This window comes from Lonchura striata, chromosome 20 (assembly GCF_046129695.1).
Source record: "Lonchura striata isolate bLonStr1 chromosome 20, bLonStr1.mat, whole genome shotgun sequence".
NCBI lineage: Eukaryota > Metazoa > Chordata > Aves > Passeriformes > Estrildidae > Lonchura > Lonchura striata.
In genome coordinates, this window is record NC_134622.1 from 4,152,984 (window position 1) to 4,170,152 (window position 17,169).

Consider the following 17,169-nt stretch of genomic DNA (forward strand, 5'->3'; position numbering starts at 1 on the left):
GTGCGGCGGCGGCGGCATGGCGGGGATGGAGCCGATGGAGCCGCTGGAGCCGCGGGGCGGCGGCGCGGCCGTGACCGACCCCCGCGGGGTGCTGCGGCAGGGCCGCGCCTTCCTCGACTTCTTCTGGGACATCGCTAAGCCGGAGCAGGAGGTGCGGCTGGCGGCCACTGAGAACCTCCTGCGGCACCTGCGGGAGGGCAAGAAGGTGAGGCGGGCGCCGGAGGGGCGGTGGGTGCGGGCGGGCAGTGGCTCGTCCCTCCGCTCCCGCTTGGGAACGCGGCAGTGCGGACGGGGCACGGGCCGGGCGCGGCGGTCTGGCGGCCGGGCCGCGCTCGGAGCAGCCCGGACACGGCCCAGCTCTGTCTCTCTTGCAGGATGATGAACTCAAGTACACCCTGAAGCGGCTGGTGGAGGGACTGGGAGCCACCCGCGAGGCCGCCCGCCCTGGCTTCAGCTTGGCCTTGGCGCAGGTCAGTGTGTCCAAGCGCGGGTCGGAACCGTCGGCAGCCTCTGTCCATGCTTGGGGTCACTTTTGCTGTCTGTGCAAGGCTGGAGCCCTTCTGGCTGCTCCTGTGTGCACATGGGAGGGAAGGCTCTCACAATAACCGTAGTTTTAAATGGTGCTACTCTGCTTTAGAAACTTATAAAGTTATGAACTATACCAATATCTATAGTTATGAACTGTAGTTATAGTAATGAATTATGCCAATACATTCATACTACATAGTTCTGCTTCAAGGACTGTCCTTGATTTACAAATTTTGACCAAGTTTTCAGTTATTCTGTGTTTAGCACTATTACTACTTCTTGAAACTGTCTTGCTCTTGGTTGGTTGATGTGGATATCTGCCCTTTCTCTAGACCAGGTTGCTCCAAGTCCCATCCAGCCTCGCACTGAACATTTCCAGGGATGGGGCAGCCACAGCTTCTCTGGGCAACCTGTGCCAGAGCCTCACTGCCCTCACAGGGAGTGATTTCTTCCTAACATTGAACCTAAATTGGCATTTTGTCAATGTGAAGTCATTCCTCCTTTTCCTGAGACTCTGGGACTCCAGAGTCCCTTTGCAGCTCTCTTGGAGCCTATTTAGGCCCTGGGAGAAGCTCTAAAATCCTCCCTGGAGCCTTCTCCAAGCTGCACAAGCCCAACTCTCCCAGCCTACTTCCTGTTCTTTACTGATCTGGTTGTCTTCATTCTGGCCTGATAAAGCAGCACATCTGCTGCTGTGCTGTACACCTCTTCAGCTCTATTTTAGCTTAACCCAAGGTAATGTCATGAAGTAGAAGAACTGCAAACGGCTATTCCATCTCTCTCCTCAGGTTTTGCAGGCTTTTGAGGAAATTCCACTGTGCAGCATTTTGGAACAGATAAAAGAAAAACACAATCTGGAAACAGTGAAAAAAGTAAGTCAGCTCATGGCAACATTTGCCAACTGATACTTTAAATGAATTGTTCTCTATTCTTTGACGTCTTGGTGTATAGTGTAGCTTTGGGGTTCGTGTTAAAGCAAGCAATACAATAAAATAACAAATATTTCTAAAAATTGCAAGTTGATGACATTGTAATCTGGCCCTGTTTTAGGTGAGATTTTTCAGTGTGATGAAGAGGTACTGTAGGACAGTTCTTAAACATTATGTAGCAGGTTGCTTTTCAGTATGTTCTCTTCCCATGGTGAGGTGTTCAAGGCTGGGTTTTCCTGCCATCTTGCTCCACTGATTGTGTAGTTGTGTAGCTGCATGTGAGCTTTAGTCTCTCAGGAAAGTAGATTTTTACTATTTTCTTTTTTTTTTTTCCCTTCAGAAACTTGTGAGAAATGCTGCTTTTGGGAACTTTTTTGGAGTGATGGCTCTATTCCAGTCTGGGCGGCTTGTGAAGGTAACACTACTGTCAGGTGTGCCAATTCTGCTTCTGGGGCTTCTGATATGGAAAGAAGATTGACAGAGAAGGGCTGGGTCACTGGGTAATCGATGCAGTGGCACTTGAAGCATCAAGTTCTGTTTATTTCTATTGTGTCATCCATGGACTCTTTGTGCCTTTTTAATGTCTGTTCCTGGGCAGAATGTAGGAACTGTGTCAAATAGTGCAGGAGGCTCCTACCTCTCCTGGAAGGAAAGGATCTGTTGTCATATCCATCTGGAAAACACAGTTTTGGAAAAAGCTGAGTGACCAATCAAGAAACAATTGTGTTTCTTATTACAAGTAGGCATAAACATCTAAAGAGTAGATTATTACCTTAGCCTTCAGATTAATTGCTGATATATGTCCTCTGGTTTTGGCTTATCTTTCCTTTGTAGGACCGGAAAGCTCTGCTGGAGAGCATCCAGCTTCTCCAGCAGCTGACAAATCACCAGACACACCTCAGAGATCTCCCACGCAAAACTCTCATTGACATCACCTCTGAGGTACGGGCACAGCATGTGGCCTTGGGGCTTGGTGGGGCAGGAGGAAGAGAGGGCTTGGCTTTGGGGCCAGATCTTCCTTTAGTTTGTTCATAGCTGGAAATTACAGGGGGTGTGGAACAGTGAGAGTAAACTGTGGGAGCTGTCCCTGTATGGCTGTGGGCAGATGCTTGTGCTCTGGTTTAGCTTAGTTTGACTTCACCATGGACAATCCCACAACCTGTTGTTTCCCATTTTACTTGCTTGGATTATATGTTAGACCATGTGCTCCTTTGAACAGATGTATGCTGAAAACTCTGAACAGCAAAGCAGCTTTTTTTTATGCATCAAGCTTGGGCCTAAGGTTGAATTTTGGGCTGTTGGGAATGAAATGATGTAGGAACAAAGGAGTAAAAAACTCGGAATATGTAGTAAAAGGAAAGAGTTTATTTCCTTTTTTAAAATGGATATTATTTATAGACATGAAAACTAGCAGTGTTAATAAGAATAGAGTTTCCTTGTCCCTGGGTTGCCCAGCTGTACAGGCAGAGCAGACAGCAAGAGAACAATTGCAGTTAGAGTCAGTTGGCCAGAATTGCTGTCTGATGACAGCATACTGTCCTACTCCCCATGGTTAAGCACCTGGGACTGTCTGGCAGTCATGGACACATCCGTTATTTATTTTTCGTTGTGTCACCATAAAGATTATTTCTAGAGTTTCCAGAGCACTGCAAGCTTTTAGTAAAATGTCCTCCAATGCAGATACTTTAACATGCTTACTTCACTGCAAGTTAGTAAAATGCCCTCAGATATTTCTTATATGCTCTCATCCTTGTTCCTGTCTAGGTACCTGAAACTGTGTTTGAGGAGGTCCTGTTTGACATCTTGCAAGGTGACCTCTCTTCAGCCTTCACATCTCCAGAGAACCTGCACCTTTTGCTTGTGGGTATGCAGAAATTCCCTGGTGTTCTGAAACCTAAAAAGCTGAAGAAGCTGTTTGGCTCACCTACTGTTGTAAATAAGGAAAATATTTCCAGGTAAATTCTTAAATAAGGAGGTTTAAATTAACATTATTTTCTTCTTGGCTAGCAGTGAGAGAAATGTGGCTGATTCTGGTTCCTGCTTGTATTTGCCTCTGCCGGTGGTGCTAAGGGTTAGGTGTTAATTGTTATGCAGATTCCCAGGTTATAGTTGTGTCATTTCTCCCAGGGGGCACAGCCTCCAGTTCTCGGGAAATGTTCTGTCTTTCTGCGCAGGATGAATTTGGCCTTCAGCAATTCCCTTTCAGGTCAGATCTCACATTATTTTATTTCTTCTTCTAGACTTGTAGAGCTTCTGAAAAGTGCTGCCAAGTCTGAGAAGGAAGACAAGAAATTGCCCAGTGTAGTCTTTGATTTGCTACAAGTTGCACTGAAGGAAGGTGCCTTTGAACTCTTCTGGAGTGAAGTTGTGGAGAACGGGCTATTGAAGGAGAAATCAGGACCTGTGAGGTTTGTTTTAACATCCCCTGTTTGTGGTTTCCCATGTTACCCATCTGTTTCTCTACCCAGAGGTTTTGACTTTGTGTCCCTGCATGCTCCTGTACCCTGCCCCAGCACTTCGTCTGTGTCTTAGCCCTGCCTGTGGATTTACTGCTGTGCTTTAGCCTGAGGGAATGTTCTTTGTTCCCACTCAGTTACATGTGCTACCGATTGCTGGGCAGTGCTCTCCCCTTGCTGTCCATGGAGCAGCTGCAGGTGGTTCTCAAAGGGAAGGTGATGCTGCACTATGGAGAACACGTGGTAGCGACTCAGGTAGGTCTTTGAACAAGGTAAAGGCCGGGTCTTGAGCACAAGGAAGTCTCTACCCAACTTCTAGTTTCAAATAATCTTGTATAAAAAAAAGTAGATGTAATTTTAGGCCTTGAACTCTAACTAAAAGCAAAGTTACTGTATGACCACTGGTTGCAGTGGACTGAATATAGCCCATGTTTGATTGTCATTGCCTATTTTAAGGGAATGGAAACTGTTCAGCACTGTCTCACCTGCTTTCATTGCTGCTGCCAGGAAAGCTCTAATGGTGGGGGAAGCAGAAGAAGGGCAGCCCTCAGCAAATTGACAGTGTCATGTGTTGTCCTTTAACAGTCCCTTTGCTTTTGTGTGTCCAGAAACTCCTTTTTGTTTATCATTGTGCTGGGTGTCTCATGAACATTGGAAGACAAAGACAAAAAGGGACAACTCGTGCTTTTGTTTGTTAGTGCTTGTTTCAATAAGCACATCTGAGGTTAAAGCACAACATTTATTTGGAATTGGAGTTTTGAACTCCTCTTTCTCTACTGGGAAGCCAGCAAACAACACAAGCCTGCAATAAACACAAGAAAAGTAAAAGGGGACTATTGATAGAACTAGCTTTTAGCTTGACTTTTTGTGGTAACACAAGCCCAAACCTCCTCACGTGTGTCCAGAAATAGTTGTATCTTGGGAGAGATGGGTCTGTGTGATCATTTTGTTCTGTCAGAGCAGCTATAGGTGTGTGGGTTTGCTGTGCAAATACTGCATACCATGGTACCTCCCTAAATGGACCAGCTTTCTCTGGGATTTACCCGGTGGCTTAATAGTTTTCCTATTTCTTACTTTTTGTGCTTGTTGCAAATTAAATTAGGCTGTAATCTTCCATGTGCTTCAATTTTTCTATTTGGTTCCTGTCCCCTGAAGACAATGAGATTAAATGGAAGAAGCTCCTAATATTGTTGAGAGAGTAATGATGAAAAGATCTTTGTTTGAATTTGATTCTGGTTTGGGGGTTTGTTTTCTTTCTTGGCATAGGTTGTTTGTTTCAAGAAGTAAATGCTGTTACCTTTAGTTCCTTATGGGATTCTGGTGATTGTTAGAGATGGAGATAGAGTCTGATATTTACTGGCAGTTATCTTCTTAATTCCACTTTTTTAATCAACAAGAGAGTAAATAAATCTGATTCACTTGAGAGGTGGTTGATGAACTCCCTGTTGTCAGCTATTAACCTGTTTACAGTGTCTTTTCTGGAGTTTTTCTCCCAGTTTTCATATTGATGCACAAGTATTGAGTTCTCCAACAGTGGAAGCAGGAACTTGCTAAGGTGTATTTTCTATGAGTTTTCTCTCAGGGGTGTTTATGTTATAATTGAATGGATTTGTAGTTGTAATAACAAGTTTATAGCCCCTTTATTTAAAAGAACAGTGTCCTCTAGACTTTTGTTCCTGTTTCTGCTCCTGCCAGGTCACTGTATTGAATGTGACAGTAGACCAAATGAGTTGTTTTATTAATTTAAAAAGATATGTTGGGCTTTTGGAATGAGACCACCTCTTAAAGATCTCTCCAGTTAAGCATTTATTTTTTTTTTTCTAGAACAAGTTGAGTGGGATTGAATACTGTGGGCTGTTAAAAACTGTAAGGGAATGGGATGCACGGTGGAATGGGACATGTCCTGGTGGTCCCTGTGCTGCTGGACAGTGTCCAAGGCCAGCAGTCTGCCAGCTGTATGCCTTTTGGAGCAGTGACAGGACTGAAGATAAAGCTTGTCACAAAACAGCTATACCTCAGGATATGAGTTTTAGCTTAAACATATCAACTCCCCCTCCTTTCAGAATGTCTCAATGCTTCTGAGACACCTGGGAGAGTAGGTGGCATTTATTCTAAGCCCATGGGTCAGCAGGCCCCAGGGTTGCTACATGAGACTGGAATTGATGGTGGGGAATTTCCAAATCTAGGCAAACTAAGGCAGATGATAAGAGAAACATCCTGGAACTTCACCCAAAATAAGGAGTTGATCAGCCTGGAAACTTAGTTGCACTGGACAGCATGTGATCCATCCTGCTGAAGCCTCACTGTTCTGCAAGGTGCAAATTGCAGGGTTGATGTTGGTCCATGGCAGCATTCTGTTGTTCCTTGCAGAGGCTGCCGCTGTGAGAGGACAGCAAGAGGTGAAACTGATGACTGACAGTAACCCTGAGGACAAATATTCAGGCTTATGACTTTAATTTACTTACTGCAGCCAAATTCTTACATGTGATTTACACTGCAAGTGTTCAAGGCCAGGTTGGATGGGGCTTGGAGCAATCTGATCTAGTGGAAGTTGTCCCTTCAGGCCCATGGCAGGGGGTTGGCACTGAAATGAGCTTTGAGGTCCCTTCCAACCCAGGCCATTCTGTGATTTTTATTTACAGAGCCATTCAGTCTGGGTGTGAAGTTCCTGATCTTCTTCTTCTTTGACCATGTTTTTCAGTCTCCCCAGGGATTTAAGTTTGCTGCAGAAATGGAGGGATATATAGATACGTTTCTGAGTGGCTGCGATGACCCAGAGAGGCAACTGGCTGTGATGATGGGCTTCTCTACCCTTACCAATGAAGGGAGGCCAGTGTTGTTGAGTGCTTCCAGAGTAGTCAGACACCTGCAGGCAGTGGCCTTGCAAAAATACATCTCCTGGCTCAAAGACATGTTCCTCAGCCCAGACTTGGACTGTTGCTTAGACTTCTCAAGAAACCGGCAAAAACAGAACCGGCAAAACACAGACATGTGAGTACATGGGTATTGCACCTTCCTCTCAACGTTTGCTGGTTCCCTTGCCATGAGTTGACAATTGTTTATTTCCTCTGTCTCAGAACAGTTTAGCCCCAGCATCAGACTCTTTCACTGGGGTAAAATTCAATTCTGCAAATTCTGCTAGCATATTGAGAACCAGCCAGCCTGCCCAAAGCAGACTGGATCACCATAAGAGCCTTTTCTTTTTCCAGTCCTGACAGTTGCTTTGGAGAGTATATCTGGTGGTTTCCTCTTTCGCTGCAGCTCCTCAGGTCTTCGTAGGAATTGTGCCTCTCTTTTATCTGTGTGTTAGACATGCTGGTATTCAGGCCAGGTTACGTGTTACCTGGCACCTGTAAACCTCACTCTACTGACTGCTGCAATTCTTGAAGTGCTTTTTGCTCATCTGCAGACTCTCTGTGGGGTAAATAGATAGCCTTTTGCATAGTAAAAAGCAAACCTGAGAAGATTATATATCTTTTTTTGTGCCTGTTGCTTTGTTACTACATAACTTTGTAGTGTAAAGTTTTAGTGTAAAGCCTCTAATATCTGAAAGTCACCTCTTGATGTGGATTGTGCAGTATTTATGTTGGGTTAGTGTTCAAACTGATTGTGCCCACCCTCTTATCAAAGAGCACCACAGAAGATTGCTCGACTGAGAAGATGGATCATCCACCGACTGGTTAGCATCACTGAAAGTGCCACAAGAAAAGAAGAGAGCCTTGTGATGGACATTGCCAGGTGAGACCGATGTAAAGACACATGTGCTTGGGATAATTCTGTGTAGCTCAACAGCAGTATTCCAGATAAGCTGTCCCCATGACACTAGGCAAATCCAGTAGTGGAAATGCTCCATAATAAATCATTCAGAAGTCTAGATTTTGTTTTCAAAATACCTTCTGTGTGATTGGACTAACCTGTGTAATATATAGTTGGCATTTAAAATCACATCAGTCCTATTTATTTTTAATAAATTTTCCATTCCTGCTTGCCTAAACTGCTTGAAGATACTATTTTTAACATCATGTCTTAATAAGTATTTTTCTGTTGCTTAAAGTGTCTTAGAGGGTATAACCTGCATCTGACAGTCTTAGTATTGTGTCTTGTGACCTTACGTGTTGGTACTTCACTTTTGTGAAGTCCTGAGCTTCTTTTTCTCTTCTTTACCTTGTGTATCTTGAGAAAAGTCTCATTGTACATAGTGCTTTTTTCAGTGCTCAGACTTCCTTGAATGTGGAGCTGTTTGGTTTCCATGCATGGGTTGATTTTACTTTGTTATGACCAATCTGGGTTTTCATTTTTTCCCTATTTCTGTCTATTCTAGGTTTTGCTTCTTTCATGCTTTCTTTGTTGCTAAGAAGAAAAATTCCCAGATAGCTGAGGCTAGTGTCCTTCCATCAGAGCCCCTAAATGAACGGGATCATACGGAGACAGAAAACTACTTCTTTGGGTAAGGATTTGATTGCATGCTTTAAGCTTGGAAATGTCTCCTTTTTCCTGAGGATGAGATCAGCTTGTGAATAGTGGGGCAAGAAGTTTGGAATAGTAGGCTGCTATTGGAGCATTTCTTTGATGCCAGCACAAGGAAGTGGGTTTTTTAATGTAAATGGATTTTTCAAAGATCATATTTTGTCCATGACAGATGAGTTTATATGAGATGATGAGTATATGTGAGATGATATGGCAGGTGTGGAGTTGAGCTTATACTGCTTTTTTCCCATAGTATTTCCATTGCCTCTATTGCAAGCTGAAAGTGGAAGGACCCAAGAGGGAGGTGCTGGGGTTGTGCTGGTGGCTGTTTGCTTTCTGGCACTCTGTGTGTGAGGTGCTGGTGACTCCACAGCCCTTCCTGTACTAAGGAAGATAGAGTTGGTAGTAGATATTTTTAGATGATTGCCAAACCTCAGTAGAAGAAAAGTAGAGGACATGATGGGATACAGAGTGAGAAGCAAGTGAGATTAATAGTGTCCTTGAGAACACCAGGTACCTTGGGGCCACCAAGATAATGAGCTTTACACTACTATCTTGACTACATGTGTGGGTTGAAAGTTGAGCACTGTCAGTTTGGGCTCTGGGATGAGAGTGCTTTGCTGGTGGGTGTTATTTTGGTAAGTAGGAGCAGGCCATTTGGTTCTTCTGACAGTAACACAGTGGCTGTCTTTCTTTGCAGGTTACTTCAGACATTAAACACCCTGCCTGTTTTGGGGGATACAGCAAAGGCTGCAGCCTTGAGAGAGAAGCATGTCCATGGTGTGACTGCAGATGGGAAGCTGTGGGTCTTTCTCCTTGTTGAGTATGCCAGCAAGCTGCTCTCCAGTGAGCATGTCAAAGCTGTGAAACCTTTTACCAAGGAGCAGAAGGATATCTGGGAGAGGTGAGATGCTTGGGAAACTGGGTGCTGGGTTGGCGAAGTGAGAAAGGTGGGAAAGTCCTGGTCTTGGCTTCTCTTTAGGACAGTAAAAGAGATGTGTTCTCTTTGCCTTGTGGTGTTCTGGTTGCTGTAGCACAGCCATTTCACAGGCAGTGGCTGTTCTTTTTCTTGCCTTTTAGTATACTGTACCCATGGCTGGGTTTCAGACTGTCTTTCTGTTTCTTTTCACCCCATTCCTTTCTTCCTCTTCCTTCTATGTGTTAACTATGTGATAGTCATGTCCTTCTCTATTTTTGTTCATTGTCCTTCTCCCAAACATGATTGTAATAGTCTGTTCATCTTTTCTCTTAATAATGCCTGTACAAACTTCTCTATGACCTTTTCTGAGTTTGATTCCCCATAAAGGTCTAGCCTTGGCTGTGGTATTAGGAATGTAGTCTGCACAAGTGAAGATTTTTATAACCCACATTTAGTCAGATACTATTCGGGTTAGGATTGTATACTAAAAGAGCATCCCTGACAGCATTCCAATAGATGAAATGTTAAGTACACAAAACAGTACTGTAGTTTTGGTCACGTTTTTAGTCTGATCATACAAGATCATTTGCTGTTATAATTGTGAAAAACTCAGAGAAGTTTCTTTCTTCAGAACACTTCAGTCTGTGAAGAATCTGCAGAAGAAGGAAAACAAAGCAGACAGTGCCAAAGTTGCTGCTTTCCAACAACTTCTGCTTTCAATAGCCATTCATCTTTTCAAGGTAAGATCTCTGATTAATATTTCTGTAGTATAAAATAGGCTGATAGCTGGGCTTTCTGAACACCAAGGTGGGGAGTTTCTTTGTTCAGAGATCCAGCTTTTCAGAACCTCTGGCTTCTGAAAATGGGCAACTGACAACTAATAAACTGTGATTCTTACACTGTCTGTAGACATGAAGTGGGCAAAGCTTGGCCTGACCATTAGTTCTGCCCTTGATTTGCTGCTGACTTGAGCAGCAAAAATTTGAAGGTTTTTTCCTGCAAAAGAGTTATAGTAGTTGATTGTAATATTTGTACCTGTTTAGAGTGCTCCTTAGATTTGGAGTATATTCCTTCTGTTGTTGGTAGTGGGGAGTTCTGAGCCTGTTTCCTGTCTGCTTGTGACCAAACAGAATCAGCCTGAAACCGTGGATGTTCTGAGCGACCTTCTGAACTGCACAGAGAGGGCGTTCAGCAAAGAAGCCAAAAAGAAGAAGAAGACTGGTGAGTCCTTCCTACAAAAGAAGGGGAGTGGGATTGTTAGTGGTCTGTCAAAGACAGAAGATGGCAGTTCTGTGTTAGTGAAGCACTCTGCATTGGTTCTGACTTGATGCACTTACCCTCAGGAGAATCCTTTCTTCATTCTCTTTCCGTGGTGGAAGACTCTTAGACTCTTATCTAAGTCTCTGCTCCAGCTCTCTGTCTGCACTGTCAGTGGGTTGTGTTCCTGTGTGCCTTGGAACGGGGAGCTGAGCTCCCCAGCTGCCCTTGTTTGGGTGAGCACTCCAAGGGAGTTCATTCTCCTTGAGGCATTGATCTGTGAGGGCCAGTGGATGGTGGTGAGCTGGTGGTGTCTGCCTGGCAAAGCTGTGGGCTCCAACACCCAGCAGGCATGAAACATGTTTTCTTCTTAGCTTGAGTTCTGAGCAAGCTAAATCTGTCCTCTGAGTATACACAGCATGTTTGGAGATAGAGGCTGGTCCTTGTTTAGGGCCTGTGGACCCTCTAGGCTGGGACTTGACCAGACTTAGTGTCATCTTTTGATTTCCTCTCCAACTGTAGTCTTGTTCTCCTAAAATCTGTGTAAATCAATTTGAGGGCACTGTGAAAATAAAAGCTGTAATTCTTTGGTGGTTTGGTTGGTTGTAGAACAGGATTCCCAAACCTTTGGACTAAAGGACAAATTTCAAATGCCATCACTTTTCATGGGCTGCTATGACTTCAAATTTCACTGGAAACATTATAAAATGCATGTACTTTTGCTGACCAGCTGCTTATTGCTTTAATGTGGCCAAGTAGGTGCCAGGCAACTTGCAGAACTGCTAATCTAAGTAATTTTTAAATAAAGAGTAGCTTTTGTTACCTGGTAAACCTTTACAGTGGTCAAAAGACTATTTCAAGCATGGTTTTCCCTGTGGTTTCTTCCTTCCAGCTTTCTGGTCTGTTGTGTTGTTGAGTGGTAGTTTTAAGAGTCAGCTAGAAGGACAATTTCAATTTTTTTTCCTTGGTGAATTTTTCTGCAGTTTCTTACTGATATACCAATACCTCTTCCTGTCATTGTTTGTTTGTTCCTGTGCAGACAACTCGGAGCCAGGATGGGTTGAGGTGATGGTGGAAATCCTTCTTTCCCTCCTTGCCCAGCCCAGCCTCCTCTTACGTCGGATTTCCAAGAGTGTGTTTGTATGGATATGCCCTAACCTGACCAAGAGGGGCTTGCAGCTGATCCTGGATGTAAGTGAGGCACTATCAGGGTCTTGTACTGTTTTATCCTTAACAGATGTATGTACAAGCATGTCTCGATTTTGGGTTTAATTTAAAGTCTACTTGGTTTAGGAGCTGTCCGATGATGTGTGCTGCTGAATTTGAACTGTAGTTTAGAGAGAGTTGGGGCTATTTTTTGTTTTTGTGGGGGAGGAGTTTTGTTGTTTTTTTTACAAGAGCCTGAAATCTGCTAACTTCAAGCTGTATTATTTGATAGTTTTAGGCTGAAGAAATTCCTGGGTCAATTTATATAACTGGTAGATTTTATATGTGAGTATAAATGGTAACATTTCTTTTTTCTAAAAAGGTGCTTTTTTCATAGAGATGCTAAAAATAAGTGACACTGAAAATCTGAATTGGTCATACCACTAAGAAAAGTGATGCCTACTGAGAAAATAATATGTGAATTGCAAACATGGGCTGTCAGCTACTTTGTGATGAACTTAATACTTAATTTGTAACAAACCAAGATGTGTGATGCCACCAGCCTCTTCAATTTTCTTCACCTTTTTTGTTATTTACAAAAAGAGCTTGGCATGTTAACAAGCAGAAAGTTAATGCCCTTACTTCAAATTCCATTATTCATCTGATTTACTGTGCTGAAATTTCTGTCTGTTGTACATAAGAAATGGTTAAAAACAAAACAATGAAAAAATGCAAGTGCCTTTTTTTTTTGTAGGTTTTTGACCCTAACCAAGAGCAAAATGAAGAAAGTGCAGTTGTTGTGATGGAAGAATCAAACAAAAAGACCAAATCTGCCCAGGACACGGTAATTGTGCATTGCCAGTGACAAACACTCTTCATATCCTCAATATTTAATGGCTCTCCTGAACTGTGTTAATAGATTGACATAATTTCTCTACTTGAGGAAAATGGCTGTTACTCTATTAAGGTTTATTTTAAAGGTTCAGCACACAAATAGCTTGTTGGAAGTGCATGCTTGAGTCTCTTGGCCTGCTGTCGTAGGTGTGGCTGGTTGAATAGATGCCTTTCTGAGAAGAAGTAGCTGCATCCTGAAATGAGCACAGGCCTGTTCTTTTTGCAGCCACAGACAGAATGGTGGTTGTGATGCACAGCCAGCTGGATTCCAGATCTCACGTTTTTATAGACTGTAGAGATTCAAGTCACAAAGCATTACAAGCATCAGCAGAGAGGAGGGTCAGGTGGGAGCTGTTCCTTAGAAGCTTCTCTTTGATACTTACTTAATGTGACAGAGAAGTCTTTATTATATTCCACTTTTAGCTCTTGTGGATACCTGGCATCTCATTATCTGAGGTGTCTGTACTTGGATCTGAGGGCTAGAAGGAAGGCATTAGGGGAGGGTTGAAGTTTTATTTCTGAGAATTGAGTTGGGCTTGTATGGTGGGCTCAGGAGATGAACTTTCCTTCCTTAGGATGAAGAAGGAAGTGAGGACTCTTCGGATGAAGACAACACTGACAGTGAAGATGAGGAGAGTGAAGAAGTTGATGATAATTTTCGCAGTCAGCTGATGAAAGTTCTCCAAGCAGGGAATGCTCTGGTATGTTTTCACTGCCTACCTTGATACAGATACCAGGAGGTTGGGATGGTGAGAGATGATCTAGTAACCCTCATCCTGCCTGAACTTATGCAGTCTTGGCCCTTGCAGCCATCTTTGTATGGCACTTGAAACAGCTTATGGTCTTAGGTGAGCTGTGGAAATAAGTCACTTGTCCTTTTATTTATTGTTCATATGTCTTAAGCACTTTAGCTTGTTCAGTCTAGCCTGACACAGCTTGTGCTCCTGCCTGTAATAAATGAGATTGATGAGAACTAAAGCACTGAGATACTGTTACGTGTGTTGGCTGGCCTGTGTGGAGGAGTGTTCCCTGAAGGCCACTCTGGAGACTTACTATAGCAGTGATAGAGTTTGGTTTAATGATCCCAATAAAGGTTGCAGGCATAGCAACATATGAACCTCTCTACTGAAGGAGGAACGGCACAGAGAGAGTCAGGTCAAAACCTCAGCCTCTTTCCTCTCCTGATCCTCTCTACATATTAGTGCTGTGCAGCTGGATTACCTGATGGGAAATATAAGTGAGATTTCTCATGGGTCTGAGCACCTGTATTTCCTCCATACGGTATTATTCTGGCTTAGCTACATCCCTCCCCCCAGTCCTTCTGAAGCATATGAGTTGATGTGTTGGGTTTTCTCTTCTCAAAACAAAAGGAAGAAGATAAGAGTGATGAAGAGCTGGATGATGAGGCTATGATGGCTCTTGACAAGAACATCTCAGCCCTTTTTGCTGAGCAGCAGAAACGGATCCAGGCAAAGAAAGATGAGAAAGACAGAATGCGAAAAGAGAAGATCCTGCGGAGGGACTTCAAGGCTAAGGTGGGAGACAAGTGTTTGGTGTGAAGACCTCTGGCTTAGTAGCATGTCACTTGAAGCCTGCGCATGCCATGATCTACCTAAAACTAAACAGCTTGGACATTCACATATGTCATGAACTCCTGGAAGCTGGGACTGGATTGTTCTGGCTTTGTACAGCACCTGGCACAGTACTCTTGGGGTCAGTGACTGGGGCTTCACAGGCCTATTTGAAAACCAGGCTTATGCTGTCAAAAACTGCACCATGATTTTCATTTGCTGATTTGAATTGCTTAAACTGATAAGATCCTTTCCCTCAACTACTCAAAGATGCTTGTCAGTTTTTTTATTCAACTGGACAAGCTTGGTGTTCCTTAAAGAGACATTCATAAAGTGCCTCAGGTCATTTTGCAACATGAGCTTTTTTTTGCCAGTAAGATTGGGGATTTTGCTAAACCCCCTGGTTGTTGTGACTGTAATGCTGAGGTCAGGCCGCCTGGTGTCAGCATGGACCTTCTGGGACATTCCAGCATCCAGGGACAGCTCCAACTGCTCCCAGACAAAAATGGGAGTCAGGTTAGCCAAGTGAATAGCGAAGTCATCCAGTGGCTCTACTGCATTTCCCTTCTGATGCTGTTCTATGAAAAGGTTGATTTTATGCTAGTGCACTGTCTGTAATTCAGGGGAGACTTGCAGAGGTGTGAGCTGTCTAGTCGGTGCTAACAGGGACCTGTGCCAGGTTAGACTGACTGCAGGTCTGGCCAGGTGACACTGATTCCTGTAACTGTTCTTTCTAAATGGTGTCACTGCATGAAATAAGAGTTGGAACCAACAGATAATTCTCAATCTTCAGTTTCAAATTTTAATTTTCAGTTTCCCATGCCTTGAGAGCAGAAAAGATACCAGAATGTGTACAGATCTCAGCTGTAAATAATTTTCTTCAGTCCCCTCCAGCTGCTCGACAGCCTAGGTGCTCTAGGTAAATCCATGTTGTTTCCATGTCTGCTGCACTCCTCACATGGATAACTGTGTTTGCAGGTGTTGGATCTGATTGATGTGTTCCTGGTTAAGCAAGCAGAGAACCCCTTGGTGTTCGATATCATTGAGCCCCTGCTTCAATTGATTGAACAATGCATGAGTTCAGACTCTGACAAGCAGGAGGTTGACTTCCTCCAGAAAACAGCTAGTATCTTCAAGTAAGTGTCCTTAGACCTCCAGGTAATAGGCAATGGCTTTTGATAAACAGCTGTGGTATTGGTTGAACACCAGGAGCTGGTCTTTCTAAGGCTGAAGGCAATTGCTATGCTTAGAGATTGTGTAGGTTAGATTACCAACACCACACACATACGCAGTGCTTAGTCATAACTTGCAGGAAAGGAATTAGCATCTGGATTTCTTAGGTTAAAGGACTTGAAGTATCAAATCTGTTTGCAGGTGGAAGCCTCAGGAATAAACACAGGTATTGCAGGTATGGAGCCATGTCACTGAATATCTCCATGGGCCTCTGACTCTGAATCAGACCATGGAACAGCTCCCAAGGCATACAGAGCTGCTGCTGTGGCTGGAACAAACTCTGAGCAAGTCATTTCTGAGATGGTCAGAGTGCAAATTCTCTGTTCAGGGCCAGAAGTAAGGGATGATACCAGCTAGACAGATATAATGCATAGTGTGACACGTGTCCTCTGTGCACCACTTCTTGACATCCTCAGCACTCTAAAACATTTTCAGTGCTGCTCTCTCACCCCAGTTGAGAAGCAGTTGTGAAGTAACAAGGTTTGAGGTAGTCATTGCCCTTTGTGGGAGCTCTGAAGGAAAGTTGTCTCTGATGCCTTAATTTACGCTTGAAGGTGAAGAGTGTTAAGTGTCCTCACCCTTCTTGCCACAGCCCTGTGCTGCCCACAGCTAGCATTGTTTGTTACCACTCACTGTGTTCTGGTTTTGCTCTCACCCTGATAAAATTTTAAGTGTTCCTGGCCATCTGCTCCCCAGAACTCTGTCTGTAGGTAATGGCTTTGCATTTGTTTTACTGCTGTGCAGGAACTCGTTGTGCCGCAATAAGCAGTACTGCAAGACAGTGGCCTCCCTGCAAGAAGATGTGCATGCTTTAGTGCAGAGACTGGTCAAGAAAGCCTGCAAGCACACAGACTCTGCAGTGGCTCTCTATTACTTCAGGTGAGTGTTCACAAGGAGCATCTCTACTGATGCTGTGAGATCTGAGCAGGTGTGATGTTTTGTGTTAAGAGGTCTGGGAAGCAAGAGCCTTGCAGAAGCCTTCATACCAGCATCTGTGTCTTACAAAAGGATTAGTCAGTCCTGGCAGTCTGAAGCATTTTCAAATATGTCTCTTCTTTGGTGATTGTCTTTTATAGCTTCTGTGATACAGAAATGGTCTGGTATAGTGTTGTTGCTGCTGGTGGGAAATGCATTCTTGAGGCTTACTCTGGGAATAATGCAGTGTGTGTGCTTCAGTGGGGGATAATATAATTCCTAATCAACCTGTGATGATTGTTCTTTAAATGCAGTGTTTACTGTCTCCATGATAGCACAGTGAGGGTGATAGCCATCAAGTCCTGACTCTATCTACCAGTATTTTCTCCTTTGTTGTAGAATAGAGGAAAATGAGGATCAGCCAGATACATATTTGTTAGAAAGATGAGTGACCTTGCTGTTCTGTGGTGTAAATAGGAGTGTTATTTACCAGCAGGCTCTCTTGTGACATTCAGTCAGTTTCATGAAGGCTTTCTTACTCAATCTGGGATTTTTCAGCTCAGCTGTGTGTGCAGTGGGTACCATGTTGCACGGTCAACCCAGTGCCACTGGACATTCTTGGCTGTGCAGCACATCCCCCTATGGCTGTGCAGGAACCATGGTACTTCTGGCAACATGGGGCTGGCTGTGTGTGCTGCATGGTTCCCTGACAGCTTCCCAGCAGTGGCAGTCCTCAATGGAGCAGTGCCCAGTAAATACTGCATTTTCTACAAGCACAGAGCTCTTTGCATGCTCTCTCAGTGGAGAATTCTCCAGCCTGAGTTCTCTGGCACATGGCAGCTGAGGCCGAGGCC

General features: G+C 43.9%; 1 protein-coding gene across 1 annotated transcript in view; it reads left to right on the forward strand.

The window, feature by feature from the left end:
- Window positions 1-17,169, forward strand: part of MYBBP1A (MYB binding protein 1a) — a 56,269-nt gene continuing 39,100 nt past the window's right edge. Inside the window, exons 1-20 of the mRNA XM_021550944.2 lie at window positions 1-205; window positions 375-470; window positions 1,317-1,400; window positions 1,798-1,872; window positions 2,292-2,399; window positions 3,222-3,412; window positions 3,698-3,865; window positions 4,051-4,168; window positions 6,615-6,904; window positions 7,544-7,651; window positions 8,235-8,360; window positions 9,081-9,284; window positions 9,931-10,039; window positions 10,430-10,520; window positions 11,596-11,747; window positions 12,457-12,546; window positions 13,172-13,297; window positions 13,967-14,131; window positions 15,146-15,303; window positions 16,145-16,279. Coding sequence (XP_021406619.2) covers window positions 17-205; window positions 375-470; window positions 1,317-1,400; window positions 1,798-1,872; window positions 2,292-2,399; window positions 3,222-3,412; window positions 3,698-3,865; window positions 4,051-4,168; window positions 6,615-6,904; window positions 7,544-7,651; window positions 8,235-8,360; window positions 9,081-9,284; window positions 9,931-10,039; window positions 10,430-10,520; window positions 11,596-11,747; window positions 12,457-12,546; window positions 13,172-13,297; window positions 13,967-14,131; window positions 15,146-15,303; window positions 16,145-16,279 — 2,783 coding nt within the window. The 5' untranslated portion in view covers window positions 1-16. The remainder of the gene's footprint in view (window positions 206-374; window positions 471-1,316; window positions 1,401-1,797; window positions 1,873-2,291; window positions 2,400-3,221; window positions 3,413-3,697; window positions 3,866-4,050; window positions 4,169-6,614; window positions 6,905-7,543; window positions 7,652-8,234; window positions 8,361-9,080; window positions 9,285-9,930; window positions 10,040-10,429; window positions 10,521-11,595; window positions 11,748-12,456; window positions 12,547-13,171; window positions 13,298-13,966; window positions 14,132-15,145; window positions 15,304-16,144; window positions 16,280-17,169) is intronic.